Genomic DNA, 18867 nt, shown 5'->3' with positions numbered 1-18867 from the left:
AAATTCTTGGAGCTAGCAACAACAAAAGTGATAAAAAAGTGAATAAAGTAGCAAATGAGAGTTCCTGCCCCCTGAGGTTAGTATTTTTTTGTCTGTCTTTCAGGATGTGTTTCTAAGCTGTGTGTGTGTAAGTAAGAAATATGTGTGAACATTTTGAATAGTTAGGCCTATAGATCTAATTTAGAAATGTCTTCTGTTTTTCTCTACAGCCCCTGAGTCTTTGAGAACCTCATAATGTCCCTTTGTGCCTCTTCTCACAAAGAGTTTCCTCAGCTGTTACCGATTCAAGACATGGATATCAAAAACTCACCATCTAGCCTTAACTCTCCTGCCTCCTACAACTGCAGTCAATCCATCCTACCCCTGGAGCATGGCCCCATATATATACCGTCCTCCTACGTGGAGAGCCGCCATGAATATTCAGCCATGACGTTCTATAGCCCTACTGTGATGAATTACGGTATTCCCAGCAGTGCCAGTAACTCCGAAGGTGGACCTGGTCGACAGACCACAAGCCCAAATGTGTTGTGGCCAACCCCTGGACACCTCTCTCCCTTAGCGATCCATTGCCAATCGTCGCTTCTGTATGCAGAACCTCAAAAGAGTCCTTGGTGTGAAGCAAGGTCACTAGAACCCACCTTACCTGTACACAGGTAAGTCCAGTCTTTATTCTGAATTGTACTTCAGGGGCATTATTCAAATCACTTTATGATTTAGTGAGAAGAAAGATAGGCATTACTCCAGGTCTTTCTTCATCACATAGATTACTTAGAGCACCTAACACATATGTTCTGAATTCTAGAGTATCTATTCTGCTCTTCTAATCCTCATTTAAAAAGTAAGCTTGTAGATCTGGGTTCTGGGGAAAATTCACTATCATGACTACGGTTTTTAGACATTAGAGTTTGAAATAAAAAATCGCTTTTCTCTTGATGAAGTGACTTGGGTTTGAAAAAGAAATTTTTAGGGGTGCCTGGGGGGCTGTTGGTTGAACATCTGACTCTTGATTTCGGCTCAGGTCACAATCTCACAGTTCCTGGGATCGAACCCTGCATTGATCTCTGCTCTGACAGAGCCTGCTTGGGATTTTCTCTCTCCCTCTCTCTCCCTCTGCCCCTCCCCTGTTTGCACACTCTCAAAAAATCAAAAAATAAAAAAAAGAAATTTTTACTTTCTTTTTAAGTTAGATCCTTCTTATCTTGTAGCGAAATTACAGTTGAGTGTTCATGGCACATTGTGTCCAAGAGAAAAGCAACTGGGGAAGTGTTACTGCTTCAATGAAATGGACTGGACACATGAAGCCTGAAAAGACAGGCAATGATTGGTACAAGTTTTTGACAGTGAACTAAAATAACATTTCATAAAGATTGATGGGAAACTAAATGTAGACTTTAGTTGAAATTTCTTGAAGTTAAAAAGAGTATCTGTACTCTTAAATGCAAGGTAACGTGGGTTATTTCCATTTAATTTGTAATGTGTTTAATGATAATTACAGCTATGGAGGGAAGAGGTCGGGTAGGGAGAAGGATGAGGGGGAGATAAATTTCTAAAACAACCAAAGTATTAAGTTCTTGCATGTTGGATATTGAAATTTGTTACTTTCAAATGCTGTCCTAACACTTTGAGAAAGCTATGTTACACTGTAATTTTATTTTTCTCCTTGTTAAAATCTTTGTGGGTAAAAGAGAATATAAACATTGTAGATAACTTTTTTTTAATGTTTATTTATTTTTGAGACAGAGGGAAACAGAGTGCGAGTGGGGGAGGGGCAGAGAGAGAGGGAGACACAGAATCCAAAGCAGGCTCCAGGCTCTGAGCTGTCAGCACAGAGCCTGACACCGGACTCGAACCCATGAACTGTGAGATCATGACCTGAGCCGAAGTCAGGAACTCAACCGACTGAGCCACCCAGTGGGAACTCTGAAGGGCTATTTAGCACCACTTAGGAATGACTGATACTTGAAAATGGTTAGGTGAGATTAGGTCCATCGTTACAGTGTTGATGAATTAGCAATTATGGAAGGCCACTGCACACCCTGCTTGCAATTCAGACCTGTGGGTAAGACTTGTTCTAGTCACTTATTACACTCAGAGATGTGCAATCTGATGGCCACAACCAGCTGTCTATAGTTACTAGTGACCCTCAGCATTGCATGGATGGGCATAGACTCACCTAACTACCTTCAAACATCAGTCATTCCCAACAGTGTGACTCTTTCTAGATCTCATGATATCAGCAACAAAGGTCGTGCTTGATCAGATTTCCTGGAATTTATTTATTATGAGCTCTGGAGGGCAGAGGTAAATTAGGCAGTGTTCGTGCTATATTTTTTTTTTTCTAGAAAGTCCATCTTTTCCCCTTAATGCTGTGTTACAATGAATATTTTCTTTGCCCCCAGAGAGACACTAAAAAGGAAGGCTAGTGGGAGCAGTTGTGCCAGCCCGGTTACTAGTCCAAGTTCGAAGAGAGATGCCCACTTCTGTGCGGTCTGCAGCGATTATGCATCTGGATATCACTATGGAGTCTGGTCGTGTGAAGGATGTAAGGCCTTTTTTAAAAGAAGCATTCAAGGTACAAGAGTATTGTTAGCTGCTTCTGTAGTTTTCCGCTTTTGCTTTCAAAGAACTCTGCAGATGACCTGGCAGAAGTTTCACCGTTGGCCTGTTTGGTACACAAAGTACAGCAGTTGAGAGGCTCGTGTGTGTTGGGGGATGGGGCGAATGGTGGAGTAGGTTGTTTCAAGCATAGAGCCCCTTATCTTTAATTCTGGATCTCTACCCCAGAGCTCCAGAACTTGAACGGATCTCTTCCCACCATCACCCATCACCATTTTCTTGGGAAGAGAGGCCTAGTTACAACTCTCATGTATCTGTTGCTGGTTTTTGATCTGTGGTTACCATTAGGTTTGTATGTAACATCTTATGCATATGGTAGTTTATGTTAAGTTGATGGTCTCTCTTTTTCTTAATGTTTTTTAAAATGTTTTATTTATTCTTGAGAGACAGAGAGACAGGGCATGAGTGGGGGAGGGGCAGAGAGAGAGGGAGACCCAGAATCTGAAGCAGGCTCCAGGCTCTGAGCTGTCAGCACAGAGCTCGATGCGGAGCTTGGTCTCACAAACTGTGAGATCATGACCTGAGCTGAAAGTCGGACTCAGCTTAACCGACTGAGCCACCAGGTGCCCCTTAAGTTGATGGTCTCTTAAGTTTGAACCCATTCTTTACTCCTCCCTCCACTCCCCTCCCCTGCTGTGTTTTAAATCTACTGTGTCATACTTTACATCCTTTTATTTTGTGAATTCCTTGACTGGTTTTTATAGATATATTTAATGTTACTGCTTTTGTGCTTCCCACTTTTCTTACTTCTGCGTATGGTTACTTTCTTTTCCACTCAAAGAGTCCCCTTCAACATTTCTCATAGGGCTGCTTTAGTAGTCATGAATTCCTTTAACTTTTGTGTCTGGGAATCTCTCTCTAAGTTTATTTATTTTATTATTATTATTTTTTTTTTTTTGAGAGAGAGAGAGAGAGAGAGACGTCGAGAGAGAGAGTAGGGGAGGGGCAGAGAGAGAGGACGAGAGAGAGAGAGAGTCCCAGGCAGGTTCAGTACTGTCAGTGCAGAGCCTGATGCAGGACTCGAACTCACAAACCATGAGATCATGACCTGAGCCGAGATCAAAAGTCAGCTGCTTAACCGACTGGGCCACCCAGGTGTCTCACTTTTTCTCCCTTTCTATTCTGAATGACAGCCTTGCTGGATAGAGTCTTCTTGGTTGCAGGGTTTTTTTTTTTTCTTTCAGCACTTTGAGTATATCATGCAGAGTTTCTGCTGAAAAATCAGTTAACAGCCTTATGGAGGTTTCTCTTTTATGTAACTGTTTTCTCTTGCTACTTTTAAAATTCTCTCTTTATCACTACTTTTTGCCATTTTAATTATTATGTGTCTTGGTGTGGCCCTCCTTGGGTTGATTTTGTTGGGGTCTCTGTGGGCCTCCTAGATCTGGATTTCTATTTCCTTCCCCAGATGCAGGAAGTTTTCAGCTATTATTTCTTCAAACAAAATTTCTGTCTCCTTTTCTCTCTCTTCCTTCTGGGATCCCTATAATTCAAATGTTATTATGCTTGATGGTGTTGTTCAGTTCACTAAATCTAGTTTCATTCTTTATTTTTTTCTCTCCTATTCAGCTTGACTCCTCCCCATTACTCTGTCCTTCAGGTTGCTGATCCATTCTTCTGCTTCCTCTAGTCTGCTATTTATTCCCTCTAGTATGTGTGTGTGTGTTTTAAGTTTTTAATGTTTATTTATTTTTGAGAAAGAGAGAGAGGCAGAGGGAGAGAGAGGGAGACAGAATCCAAAGCAGGCTTCAGGCTCTGAGCTGTCAGCACAGAGCCCACATGGGGCTTGAACTTATGAACTGCGAGATCATGATATGAGCCGAAGTTGGATGCCTAACAGACTGAGTCACCCAGGTGTCCCAGCCTCTAGTGTATTTTTAATTTCAGCTATTGAATTTTTCATCTCTGATTGGTTCTTTTTTGTTTTCTATTTCTTTGATAAGAGTTTTACTGAGGTCCTCTACTCTTTTCTCCAGTCCAGTGAGTATCTTTATGACCATTACTTTAAATTCTCTATCAGGCATGTTACTTATCTCTGTTTTATTTAGGTCTCTTGCTATGATTTTATCCTCTTCTTTCATTTGAGACCTTATTCCTCTGTCTCCTCATTTTGTCTAACTCTCTGTGTCTATTTCTATGTGTCAGGAAAGTCTACATTTCCTGCTCTTGAAAGTAGTGGCTTTATGAAGAAGAGGTCCTGTAGTGCCCTGCGGTGCAATGTCTTCTGTTCACCACACCTGGGTCTTCAAGGATGTCACCTCTGTGTGTTGTGTGCACCCACTATATAGTGGCCAAGGTGCTTTGGCAGTCCTGTTGTCTGTAATGGCTCTCTTTGCCTATTGTGGGCTGAGTTGGGTCCCTTTGTTGTTAGTGAGCCAATCTGGGGCCACCTTGGCTTGAATTGAGTCAGACCAGGCATTTGCCAAAGATGTGGCAGCACTGAACTACAGGGCACTTTTCATGAGTTGTCCTTTGAGAAGCTTTTGTTGGTGGGTGGGGCCAGCAGTTAAGACCAGATGTCTGCCTCCAACCCACTGCTGGGGCCACAATTGGACTGGTGTGGTGATCTTTCCCTCTCCCCAGGTCAGGAGTCACTTTGGAATGGTGCTGGCCCCTCTCAGGGCTGCTTGTACGCTGTCAGGCTTGTGACACCTCTTTGGATGGGCTCTGGCCAAGGGCGTATTAGAGAGGGCAAGTCTGCAGGAGAACATGGGCCATGGCAGGCCTGCTGTAGCAAGTTATATAGAGGGTATTGGGACTGTGCTGGTTTTTGCAGGTGTCTGTGTGTCTAGGCTGGGGTGTGGGGGAGGGGAATGGCACCCACCAGCTCCTTTGTTCCTGGAACAATCTCCCAATGATTCCTTCCACTCTAGCACACACTCTGAGATTAGTAAACAATCTCCCTTTCATATACCCCAGGCATTTTTCAAATAGCTGCTTCTATGCTGTACTTCCATGGGGCTGTTTGTTGTGCTGTCTCTTTAAGGGCAGGGTCTCCATTTCCTGTTGCCTTCCCAGCTCTCTCAGAGTCAAGTGCGCTGATTTTTAAAGTTCCACCTGTTAAGCCCCCCTGATTGTAAGAACTCATGAAATTACCCCCCTCTGGTTTTCAAAGCCAGATGTTAATGGGGATTTGTCTTACCTGTGTGCATTCCCCATACTTGGGGTGCCTGGTATGATAGTCTGTTCTTCTCCCCTCTCCCAGCCAGTGGGTCCTTCCCCTGCTGTGGACAGTCCCACAGGTCTGTTTAGCTCCTGACTACCGTTCCACCCTTCCTACCCTCTTCATTGTGGCCTTTTCTCTACATTTATCTGTGGAGAGTCTGTTCTGACAGTCTTTGGGTCATTTTCTGTATTATTAACACAGATGTGGGTGTTATCTAGTTGTATCCTTGGGACAAGGTGAGCTTAGGATCCTCCTATTCCACCATCTACCCCAGAAATCCCTAGTTATAACCCTTGTGAAGAAAAAGCTTGGAAAAAATGTGCTTATTAGGAATTGCAAAGATTGTTTCTTCCTTTGACTTATGTTTAATATTTGGCATGTGTAAAAGTCATGATGGTAGGATAGCTCCTGACGAAATATAGACAGGGTGAAGGGTACAATTTAGTAGTAAAGAGTTGCCTTCCTGTAGATCCCTTGAAATTCATCCTGCTGTATAGATGGCCACCTATTTTCCTGATTCCTCCATTTAGTAGCTCTATGACTTTACCTTCTAGTCTGTTTCTTCCTCTGTGAAATGGAGATACTTACAAAGTTATTCTAAAAATGAAATGGAGTTGGTTATGTGAAAATATTTGGTCATGTATAAACATCATGCAAATTTAGGATATTCTAGTTGTTTCCTATCTCTTCTACATTGAGATATCAACATCCTTTACCTTTTCTTTGTATTTTTCTTCTAATCCTAATCTCCTTTAAATCTACTTCCTTTAAAAGCTTCATAGTTGGGTGGATGAGGGCCCTCTGCCATTTCCAAACTTAATTTTCTCATTAAAAGAAGAAAGCATCACAGGTAAAGAAAGCATATGTCATCGAATTATCAAAACATAAATTGTATTGTTTGCTTATTTATAATTGCTTTTATACACCAAGCTTTTCATTCTGTATTTAATATATTTAGTGCTTAGATATTTTTATTTATGATAATTGCAGTAGATTATAAGGCCAGGTCCACTGCCCTATTATATAGTAAGAACAATTCAGATATCTAAAATTCAGAACTGAACTCTTGATATGATGACAGTTCTCTATCTTGTTGAGATTCCAGAATGTTATTCCTTAAGGAAATCTTGACCTAATACAACTAACTATATCCTTTGAAAAAGATCCTTTTTATTTGCTGTTGGGAAAAAAATCTACCTGAAATATCTTTGAACCCTTAGACTATGGCTGATTACAATAATAAGGGAGTTTCCTCTGCTTTCCATATATCATTCCTTCCCACCACATGGGTCAAGGAACTATTGGGAAAGGTGAAAGAAATGTCACATTGTAAGTGTGCAGAAGGGAAAGAGGTAGTGCTCTGTGCCCTTACAATTGCTTAATGTATAAATGATCATTTTTTTTGGACTCCATATTTTTCACATCCCCTAATATAAAATGTGTTGCAGCAACCAAAAATGGACACTCAATTCTTTTTGTATATTGAATAAGAATGAAATGTATTTATCATATTATCATTATTCATGATAAACGCTCTCAACAAAGGAGGTTTAGAGCATATCTCATCGTAATAAAGACCATATTTGAAAAACCCACAGTTAACATCATGCTTGGTGGTGAAAAACTGAGAGCTTTTCTTCTAAGATCAGGAACAAGACAAGGATGTCCACTCTCCCCACTTTTATTCAATGTAGTACTGGAAGTCCTTGCTAAAGCAATCACACAAGAAAATAATAAAAAGCCTCCAAATTGGTAAGGAAAAAATAAAACTTTCACTACTTGCAGATGACATGATATTATACATAGAAAACCCAAAAGTCTCCACCAAAAACCATTAGAACTGATAAATAAAATAAATTCAGTAAAGTTGGGGATACAAAATTAATATACAGAAATGTGTTGTTTTTCTATACACTACTAAATAGCAGAAAGAGAAATTAAGAAAACCATTCCATTTACAACTGCACCAAAAATAATAAAATACCTAGGAATAAACTTAACCAAGAAGGTGAAAGACCGATACTCTGAAAACTATAAAACACTGATGAAAGAAATTGAAGATGACATGAACAAATGGGAAGAGATTCCATGCCGATGGACTGGAAGAACAAATATTGTTGAAGTGTCCATACTAACCAAAGTAATCAGTCGATTCCCTATCAAAATACCAACAGCATTTTTCACAGAACTAGAACAAATAACACTGAAATTTGTATGAAAGATCCTGAATAACAAAAGCAATCTTGAGAAAGGAGACCAAAGCTGGAGGTATCACAATGCCCGATTTCAAGATACATACTACATACCTATAGTAATCAAAACAGTGTGGTACTGGCACAAAAACAGACACACAGATTAATGGAACAGAATAGAGAACCCAGAAATAAACCCATGATTATAAGATCAATTAATCCTTGACAAAAGAGACAACAATGTACAACGGGGAGAGAACATTCTCCTCAATAAATGGTGCTGGGAAAACTGGACAGCTGCATGCAATAGAATGAAACTGGATTACTTGCTTACACCACATACAAAAATAAACTCAAAATGGATTAAAGACCTAATGTGTGTGAGACAGAAAACCATAAAACTCCTCGAAGAAAACATAGGCAGTAATCTGACATCAGCCTTAGCAACGTTTTTCTAGATATGTCTCCTGAGGCAAGGGAAACAAAAGCAAAAATAAACTATTGGGACTAGACCCAAATAATAAGCCTGTGCACAGTAAAGGAAACCATCAACAAAAGAAAAAGTCAGTCTGCTGAATGGGAGAAGGTATTTGCAATGATATATCCAATAAGTGGTTAATATCCAAAACATATATAGAACTCTACAACTCAACACAAAAACAATAGTAATCCAATTGAAGAATGGGCAGAGAACTTAAATAGAAATTTTTCCAAAGAAGACATACAAATGGTCAATACACACATGAAAAAATATTCAGCAGCACTAATCATCAGGGAAATACAAATCAAAACCACAATCAGATATGGCTGAAATAAGTCAGTCAGAATGGCTAAAATTAACACACACACACACACACACACACACACACACACACACACACAAGAAATAACAAGTGTAGAGAAAAGGGAACCATCATGTACTGTTGGTGAGAATATAAACTGGTGCAGCCATTGTGGAAAACAATATGGAGGTTCCTCAATACATTAAAAATGGAATTACCAAAAGATCTAATAATTCCACTATTGGATATTTAACCAAAGAAAACTAAAACTCTAATTCAAAAAGGGATAATGCACCCTGTGTTTATTGCAGCATTACTTACAATAGCCAAGATATGGTAGCAATCTAGATGTCCATCAATAGATGAATGGATGAAGAAGTTACACACACACACACACACACACACACACACACACACACACACAGTGAGAGAGAGAGAGAGAAAGAGAGAGAGAGAGAGAGAAAGAGAGAGAGAGAGAGAGAAATATTACTCAGCCATTAAAAAGGATGAGATCTTGCTATTTGTGACAACATGGATGGATCTAGAAGGTATAATGCTAAATGAAATAAGTCAGACATAGAAAGGCAAATACCATGTGATTTCACTTACATGTAGAATCTAAAAATAAAACAAATGAGCAAAGAAACAAAAAACCAGACTTTCAAATACAGAGAACAAACTGGTGGTTACCAGAAGGGGGTGTAGTGGGGGATGGGTGAAATAAAGGGAATGAAGAGGTACAAACTTCCAGTTATAAAATAGTCACAGATGGGGCGCCTGGGTGACTCAGTTAAGCATCCGACTCTTGATCTCACGGTTCATGAGTTTGAGCCCCATGTCAGGCTCTGTGCTGGCAGTGTGGAGCCTGCTTGGGATCCTCTCTCTCTCCTCACTCTCTGCCCCTCCCCTGCTCATGCTCTCTCTTTCTCTCTCTCTCAAAATAAACTATTAAAAAAAGATCATTTTAAAATAAAGTAGTCACAGATGAAAAATATAGCATAGGGAATATAATCAATAATACTGTAATAATGTTGTAAGGTGACAGATGGCGACTACACTTACATGGCCGGCACTGAGTAATGTATAGAATTGTTGAATCAAAATGTTATACACTTGAGCTTTTGTTTTCCAGCCATGCCTGTGGTCTTACCACAGCTTGTTTGTTCTGGATTCTAATTCTCTTTTATTCCCAAATAAACCAATCTTCCGGTTGGGGAAAAAAAAAAAAAAGTTATACACCTGAAACTAATATAGCATTGTATGTTAATTATACTTCAATAAAATAAAGCTAAAAAAAGGAAAAAAATTAAATGTATTTATCTTAGTCAATTTTCTTCACATTGTTTTATTAAATAACTTTATTTTCATTGATTTTTTTAAATATGGGAGGTTATTTTTTTAGTTGAATTTGAGATACAATTTACATATAATAAAATTCCCCTATTTTATTTGTATAGTTTTATGAATTTTGAAAATGCATGTGGTCATTTAACCACCACCATCATTAAGATATGGAATGTTGCCATCAGCCCAAAAAGTTCCCTTAGGCCCATTATGGCCAATTGTCCCCCAACCTCCCAAGGCCCTGTAACCATCGATCTATTTTCTGTCCCTATAGTTTTGCCTTTTGCTAGAATGCCCTATAATTGAATCGTAAAGTATATAATCATCTGTGTATCATTTCTTTCATTTATCATGATGCTTTTAGGATTTATCTGTGTTTCATGTACAGTAGTTCATTCCTCTTTGTTACTGGGGATTATTCCAGTATTTAGATGTACCACAGGTTATGTATTCATCTGGGTTGTTTCCAGTATTAGGCTATTTTGAATGAAACTTCAGTGAATATTCATGCATCTTCCTTTCTCTAGACCTAAGTTTTTGTTTCTCTTGGGTAAATACCTAGGAGTAGAATTGCTGCTTGTATGATGAGTGTATGTTTAATTTTATAAGAACCTAACAAACTGCTTTCCAAAGTGGTTGAAACATTTTGTATTCTCAACAACAGACTATGAGACTTCCAGTTGGTCTACATCCTTGTAAAAACTTGATATTGACAGCTATTGAGTATACAGTTGTGTCTCATTGTGGTTTTAATTTGTGTTTCCCTGATTAGTAATGATTTTGAGCATCTTTTCATGTGTTCATTGATTTTTTTTCTCTATATATATAACCTATTAAGGTCTTTTATATACTAATGTTTTATTCTGTTCTATTGTCTAGTGCTTCATTCTTATAGAAGTACCACCACATTATTTTAACTATTATAGTTTTCTTTTTTTTTAGTATAATTTTATAATGCATTTTAATACAAGCCAGTATAAATATCTCCTGTTTTAAAAGTATTCTGGCTATTTTCCTTGGTTTATTCATACATAGGAATATTAAAATAATTTTATTAAGTGTCCTCCCATCCATAATGTTAAGAAAAGTGGAGACTTTGTTAAACCTAAGAATTATTTTGGAATAAATCTTTTTAATAGTCTTCACATCAAGAATATGTCTCCATTTATTTAGGTCTTTTATATCTCGTATACAGTTTTGTTACACACACATGTATATAATACATTTCTCAGAGGTATTTCTGTAAATTTCATTCTTTTGGGCTATTTCTTTTATGTCCATATACAATAGTAATACTATTCTATTCACTTTAATTTTGGTATTCATATGAACCTTTTATCATTGTCTTTTGAAAGTTAAAATCTTTTTGAGTGCCGCTCAAAGATCTTTAATTCTTTGTTTCTTACAACTTTGGAGTCTGAGCTTTCAATGGGAAGCTCTGACAGCTGGTAGGTTATACAGCAGATTCCTTATCTTGGAGGCACATATTCCATTACTTGGGATTCATTTGGCCTTGAAGCCACAAAGGATGTCCTGAGGGACCAAAACACAAGGTTGATTCCTGCTGTTGAGGGATAAGCGTGCCAGGGAGGGTGCGGATGATAAACATTGCTCTATTGTTGAAGTGACAAAATCGGGAAGCTGAACTGAGCTTAAACTCAGATCTTCTGAGCTCAGTCCAGTGCTGTCTCTCCCCTCTGTGCTATGGATATGAATGATGACAGGTATTCAGACTCAATAATTTTGTAGAGTATACAGATAACCTTTTATCTGTATACAGATTATAAAAAGCACATTTTCCTATACAGCTTTATATCTTTAAGAATTAGCTACCTATTTTGCTTTGAACTTTTCTGTCAGTTCTGTTAGTATAGAATAGCATGCCTCTCAGGTTGTTGCATGAAACAAGAAAACCATTTTATTTAATTTTGTTGGAGAGGGAGAGAGAACATGAGTGGGGGAGAGGGTTAGAGGGAAAGGGAGAGAGAGAATCTTAAGCAGGCTCCACACTCAGCACGGAGTCTGATGCAGGGCTCAATGTCACGACCGTGAGATCATGACCTGAGCTGAAATCAAGAGTTGGACGCTCAACCAACTGAGCCACCCAGGCGCCCTGAGAAAACCATTTTAATACGTGAGGTAGTTTGTATAGTTTAAGGAATTTTCTTCCTTTTTTTTGCCAGAAGTGAATTCAATTACCCTGGCCTTCTTGTATAAGACATTTTCTAGGCTATTTTTATTTAGTGTGTTCATATTACTATGCTTTCTCATTGTTTTTAAGTAAAATGGTCTTTTAAAATGAGGTAAAAAAGTGAACCTTTCATTGTCCCTTAAATGCTTATTGTTATAAACCTCTATAAATCCAAAAAGGGTAACATCATGTATTATTCTTTGAGTTTTTAGAAGGTCCTTAAAAGATTGATACCTCTATGGAAAGTACTGTGTGGTTACATTTACCTTCTAGCCATAAAAGATTATGTTTTAGCGGACAATTGAAAATTTCTAATTGGGAATGTATCTTGACTTTTAGCATATAATTTATTTTTGAATGTTTTAAGTGATCATAAAAGCAATAACGAATAATTATCTGTTCCTTTTAAAAAGATTTATACCATACCTCATATTGCCTCCTACTCTTGCGTGTGTGTGGAACCTGTAAATATGAGAGTTGCTTCCTTGGTTAGGTTACCTGATATGGCAAGTGGTGATGGGGGAGTCTCATGATTATGCTATAATTATGTAAGACTCCATCATACTGGAGTGGAGAGACACGTGGGAAGTCAGAGATATGCCCCCCCCGCCCCCCCCCCGGAAGAAAGCAGACATCATGCTGTGAACTGCTTTTGGGCAGGGAAGTGGTTCCTCTATGAGTTGGCAACAGCATCCTGCTGACAGCCAGCAAGAAAATGAGAACTTCAGCCCCACAGCTGCAAATGGCTGATTCTGCAAACACCTTATATGAGCTTGGAAGGGGATGCTGAGCTTCATATGAAACCACAGCCCAGCCAACACCTTGATTGCAGCCTTTTGAAACCCTGACTAGAGTAAGCTGTGCCTGGATTCTTGCCTCGTGGAAATGAGATAAGTGGGTTTGGTTTTAAGTGTGTAAGTTTGTAGAAATTTATTACGCATCACAGAATACTAAAACCAGAACCTTAAGATGATTCAACTGAAGTTACATGTTTTCTTTTGTAGAATGGGGATGATAGCTCTTTCTAGGGAAGTTATGGGATTCAATGAAATGTTGATAAACTATCTGGGAATCAGTACGTTGTCAGAATGTTGGTGAGCCAGGCTTCCTGTGTGTGGCCGGGATGAAGGTCGCTTGAGAGGGCGTTTGCATCTCTTCGAGAGCTGTACAGTCTCTGCCGTTGCTGCTACCCCAGGCTGGCTCAGGAAATGGTGGTAAAGCCACAGGCAACTGAATTTCAATTTGTGTTTCGTTGAACAAGTGTTACTGGAATCTACCTAAAGTGGGAGAGAATTATAAAATTCGATTTTGGGGTAATCGTGGAACAATGTCTTTTTGCTCTAGGGGTCGGGTAGGGTGCATCTATTTCACAAGGCTCAGCTCTGAACTCTGGGTGGAGTTCAGTCTGCATATTTCCTTATTCTCCTTGGACCAGCAACTACCCGAGGCATTTCCTTTTTTTCAAAGGGCCTCTTCTTGGCTCCAGCGGCCAAGCCAGACTGTTGGAATATCCCATCTACTTACATACTATTGGCTAAAGCAAGTTTCATGGCCACACTCAACGTCAGTTGGTAGGCGAGCACACTTTGGCTGCTCTAGTGCACTGCAGGGTCACAGGGCCGCGGGAGGCTGTGGCAACTGAGAACAATAACCACAGCCAGCCTCAAGTGGCAGTTCTTTTGGTTCTTCAGTTTGCTAATTTCATTATCCCCTTAGTGATTAGTTTCGCTCTCTTATTTGACTATGAATTCCCATAAGGGGTGCCTGGGTGGCTCAGTGGGTTGAGCGGCTGACTTTGGCTCAGGTCATGATCTCACAGCTTGTGGGTTTGAGCTCTGGGTCCGGCTCTGTGCGAACAACTCAGAACCTGGAGCCTGCTTTGGATTCTGTGTCTCCCTCTCTCTCTCTGCCCCTCCCCCTCTCACGCGCCGTCTCAAAAATAAATAAACATTTTAAAAAGTAAAAAAAAAAATCATGTTAAATCCCAAAGAGGGATATGTATAAAAGAATGTAAGCAATTGGATTTGGTGACCTGATACACAAGTACTATCCTTGCGGTGTTCTGTGATTTGCAGAACCAATTTCAGACGACTGTCTTACTTTCCATGTCCAAAGGAGAATATTTCAGCTTTGTGCAGTGGCAGAATTGTAGCCAATGAGGTGTATCCGAGGCACGATTATTGCTAATTGAAACCAAAGGAGAATATTTCTAATGTATCTCTTGAGAATTCTAAAAAACATGCAGAGAATAGCCTATTGGTCAAAGAGTAGGATATGGAGATATTCCTGGATTTTCTATACTCACTAATAAGGTGCTTATGACGCTGAACTTTGGCCTTTGTACCTATACCTATCGTTAAGAAGATGCCCCCTACCTCTCAGCCGGGTAGCATTATCGGTGTTGTTGACCAGGAAGACATGTAATCAAAATATTGTAACAATAGCCTGCCTTTTTTGTTTTGTTTTGTTTTGTTTTTTCCTCCGTTGTAGGACATAACGATTATATTTGCCCAGCGACAAATCAGTGCACGATAGATAAGAACAGGCGCAAAAGCTGCCAGGCCTGCCGACTTCGGAAGTGCTATGAGGTCGGGATGGTGAAGTGTGGTGAGTGTTCGCTTCCTGTTTCATTTCATCGTATGGGGGGGCGCGCCGATGGCTCTTTCAAACAGGACAGGTGGGGGAACTGGGGACATGTAGCCTGGATGGGAGGAGAGTTAGGACTTGGTAATTATCATCAAGTATTTGTACGCTGCCACATTGGAGGGGGCATTGATGTATTCCCTGTAGCTGCCGAGGACAGAGCTGAGGTGAACAGGAACGAGTCACAGGAGGCACATTTTGGCCCAATATAGGGAAGAACTTTCTACAGCTCAGGTGGTCTGACGACACAGTAGACTGCTGCTGGGTTTAGGGAGCTCTAGAAACCAAAGTGCTCAAATGGGCTGGATGACCATCTGCCCGAGGCCTTGCAAAGTCTAAGGATGAAGTTCAGATAAATGTCCACAGTCAAAGCTGTGACAGAAAAGTAGAATATCTTGTGGGTTACTTGGAGAGCTATGGGAAAGATTCATGCTTAGCCCTGTATTAGCTTTCTAGAAAAGGCACATATAGGTGTCAGAAACATGATAGAACCATGGAAAGCACACAGAACGTAGATTGTTGTATGATGATATCTATGTACGCATATATGCGTATAAACATACGTATGTGTGTGTATGCACACATACATGTATACGTACATGAAGAAGAAAGAAAAATGGGCACATTAGTATAACATCTGACAGTAATGCGTACCTCCTGCTCTCTCCACCTGGCTAACTTTTGATTCCCTGTCTGTACACACTTACATGTATATGTACTCACAGCAGCTCTGCCCGAGTTTTCCTGTTATTCTCTAGTCAGTATTTTGCCTGTGGTTAGTTGTAATTTCTCTATTTAAAAAATTTAAAACGAAAGTCTCTTTTCACCCTGACAGTCTCTTAGGAGCTCTGCCTTTTGAATATTCTCTCTTTTTTTTGTATTTGCTATGATATAGGACCTTTAATTTCAATATTTATAATTTCTCATCTTTTACATAGACTTATATATATATATAAATGTGTATATATATATATACATTTATATATATGTATAAATATATATATACACATTTATATATATACATGTATAAATGTATATATGTGTGTGTGTGTGTATATAAATTTATTGTTTAATTCACTTCCAAGTTGGTTAGCATATAGTGTGCAACAATGATTTCAGGAGTAGATTCCTTAATGCCCCTTACCCACTTAGCCCATCCCCCCCTACCACAACCCCTCCAGTAACCCTCTGTTCTCTATGTTTAAGAGTCTCTTATGTTTTGTCCCCCTCCCTGTTTTTATATTCTTTTTGCTTCCCTTCCCTTATATTCATCTGCTTAGTATCTTAAATTCCTCATATGAGTGAAGTCATATGATACTTGTCCTTCTCTGACTAATTTCACAGCATAATACCCTTCAGTTCCATCCACACAGTTGCAAATGGCAAGATTTCATTCTTTTTGATTGCCAAGTAATACTCCATTATGTGTGTACACACACACACACACACACACACACACACACACACATATATATATACCACATCTTCTTTATCTGTTCATCTGTCGATGGACATTTGGGCTCTTTCCATACTTTGGCTATTGCCAACAGTACTGCTACAAACATGGGGGTGCATGTGTCCCTTCGAAACAGCACACCTGTATCCCTTGGATAAATGCCTAGTAGTGCAATTGCGGGTCATAGGGTAGTGCTATTTTTAATTTTTTGAGGAACCTCCATACTGTTTTCCAGAGTGGCTGTACCAGTTTGCATTCCCACCAGCAGTGCAAAAGAGATCTTCTTTCTCTGCCAACATCCGTTGTTGCTTGAGTTGTTAATGTTAGCTATTCTGACAGGTATGAGGTGGTATCTCATTGTGGTTTTGATTTCTATTTCCCTGATGGTGAGTGGTGTTGAGCATTTTATGTGTCTGTTTGCCATCTGGATGTCTTATTTGGAGAAGTGTCTATTCATGTCTTTTGCCCATTTCTTCACTGGATTATTTGTTTTTTGGGTGTTGAGTTTGATAAGTTCTTTATAGATTTTGGATACTAACCCTTTATCTGATACGTCCTTTGCAAATATCTTCTTCCATTCCATTATTGCCTTTTAGTTTTGCTGATTTTTTCCTTTGCTGTGCAGAAGCTTTTTATTTTGATGAGGTCCCAATAGTTCATTTTTGCTTTTGTTTCCCTTGCCTCTGGAGATATGTTGAGTAAGAAGTTGCTGCAGCTGAGGTCAAAGAGGTTTTTGCCTGCTTTCTCCTCTAGGATTTTGATGGCTTCCTGTCTTACATTGAGGTCTTTCATCCATTTTGAGTTTATTTTTGGGTATGGTATAAGAAAGTGGTCCAGGTTCATTCTTCTGCATGTCGCTGTCCAGTTTTCTCAGCACCATTTGCTGAAGAGACTGTCTTTATTCCATTGGATATTCTTTCCTGCTTTGTCAAAGATTAGTTGGTCATACGTTTGTGGATCCATTTCTGGCTTCTCTGTTCTGTTCCATTGATCTGAGTGTCTGTTTTTGTGCCAGTACCACACTGTCTTGATGATTACAGCTTTGTAATACATCCTGAAGTCTGGGAGTGTGATGCCTCCAGCTTCAGTTTTCTTTTTCAAGATTGCTTTGGCTATTCGGGGTCTCTTCTGGTTCCATGCAAATTGAAGGATTGTTTGTTTTAGCTCTGTGAGGAATGCTGATATTATTTTGATAGGGATTGCTTTTTCTTTTTCTTTCTGTATGTAACAGATATGGCACCTCATCTGGCTATATTATAGTAGAGCAGAAGTCCTCTTATTTGATCACACTTCTCTGGCTTTATAATCACTGATGTTTCCTGTTTTCTTTGTAAAACACCCTGCCAATGCCCATGAGCTCCCCGTGTGTATTGGTTACTCTTTAGAACATTCAAGCATTTCTGTTCCCACCACTTTAGTTATAGCCTTATCAGTAACCAGTAGACTTTTTCCAAAACCTATTTCTACTCATTGTAACTGTCAAATTATGTAATTTAATTAGAATTTATACAAACATGAGGGGCGCCTGGGTGGCTCAGTCGGTTGAGCGTCCGACTTCAGCTCAGGTCACGATCTCGCGGTCCGTGAGTTCGAGTCCCGCGTCGGGCTCTGGGCTGATGGCTCAGAGCCTGGAGCCTGCTTCCCATTCTGTGTCTCCCTCTCTCCCTGCCCCTTCCCCGTTCATGCTCTGTTTCTCTCTGTCTCAAAAATAAATAAACATTAAAAAAAAAAAAGAATTTATACAAACATGAAATATGAGTAGGAAAAGATATCATTTCTGTGAAAGCTTTGAGTACAACTGTAAAGGAGGGACACCAGGCTGGCTCAGATGGTAGAGCATGTGACTCTTGATCTCAGGGTCGTAAGTTCAAGCCCCACATTGAGTGTAGCACTTACAGTAAAACAGCAACAACAACAACAACTGTAAAAGACTAGTAGCTGTTGAGTTAGGTCTGAATGAGATTGTGGCGGCGGGGGGGGGGAATCATAAACCTAGAAAAATTCTGAATTTGGATTGCTTTATGAGTGCCTAAGTTCTTGCTCCGTTGTAAAGAAGTGGAAATTGAAAATTCAGAGGCTGTGCATTGTGGATATGGTTTATGTAGGAAAGTTACTTGTGATTTAATTGGCAGATGTGCTTAAGGAGAAAGATTTGGTCCTCTGACAAAAGATTACAAATTGTTTCATATTTTAAGTTAACATTTTAAGGTGAGTGTGTATTTTTTAAAAAGCTATTTACAATTTAGTCAGGATAAGAACACTTTTATTCTACCATGATCTGTTGGACAGGTGTAGCCCTGGTGGTTTGGGACCAGGGCAGGAGCACATGATAATCCGCCTGCAGGGGGCGGTGTATGCGGTGGGAGAACAAGAGGACAGGACTCCCGAAGGTTGAATTTCCTTTTTTGTCTTATTTCTTGCTATCTGTGACTATGCTCAAACCTAACGTTTCTGGCCCTTGGTTTTCTTATCTCTGA

At 39.6% G+C, this 18867-nt stretch overlaps 1 protein-coding gene and 1 pseudogene across 3 annotated transcripts in view; both read left to right on the top strand.

The window, feature by feature from the left end:
• Window positions 1-224: 224 nt before the first annotated feature.
• The window catches only part of ESR2 (estrogen receptor 2), a 58851-nt gene continuing 40208 nt past the window's right edge, over window positions 225-18867 (top strand). For all 3 annotated transcript variants that reach the window (XM_007095208.3, XM_042989869.1, XM_042989868.1), the window contains exons 1-3: window positions 225-653; window positions 2400-2572; window positions 14782-14898. In XM_007095208.3, the coding sequence (XP_007095270.2) occupies window positions 235-653; window positions 2400-2572; window positions 14782-14898 (709 nt within the window). In that variant the 5' untranslated portion in view covers window positions 225-234. The remainder of the gene's footprint in view (window positions 654-2399; window positions 2573-14781; window positions 14899-18867) is intronic.
• On the top strand, window positions 14418-14606 carry LOC122239762 (annotated as a pseudogene).

Source organism: Panthera tigris, chromosome B3 (genome assembly GCF_018350195.1).
Source record: "Panthera tigris isolate Pti1 chromosome B3, P.tigris_Pti1_mat1.1, whole genome shotgun sequence".
Lineage (NCBI taxonomy): Eukaryota > Metazoa > Chordata > Mammalia > Carnivora > Felidae > Panthera > Panthera tigris.
Note: the sequence above shows the minus strand (reverse complement) of the source record. Positions and strands in the feature narration are given on the sequence as shown.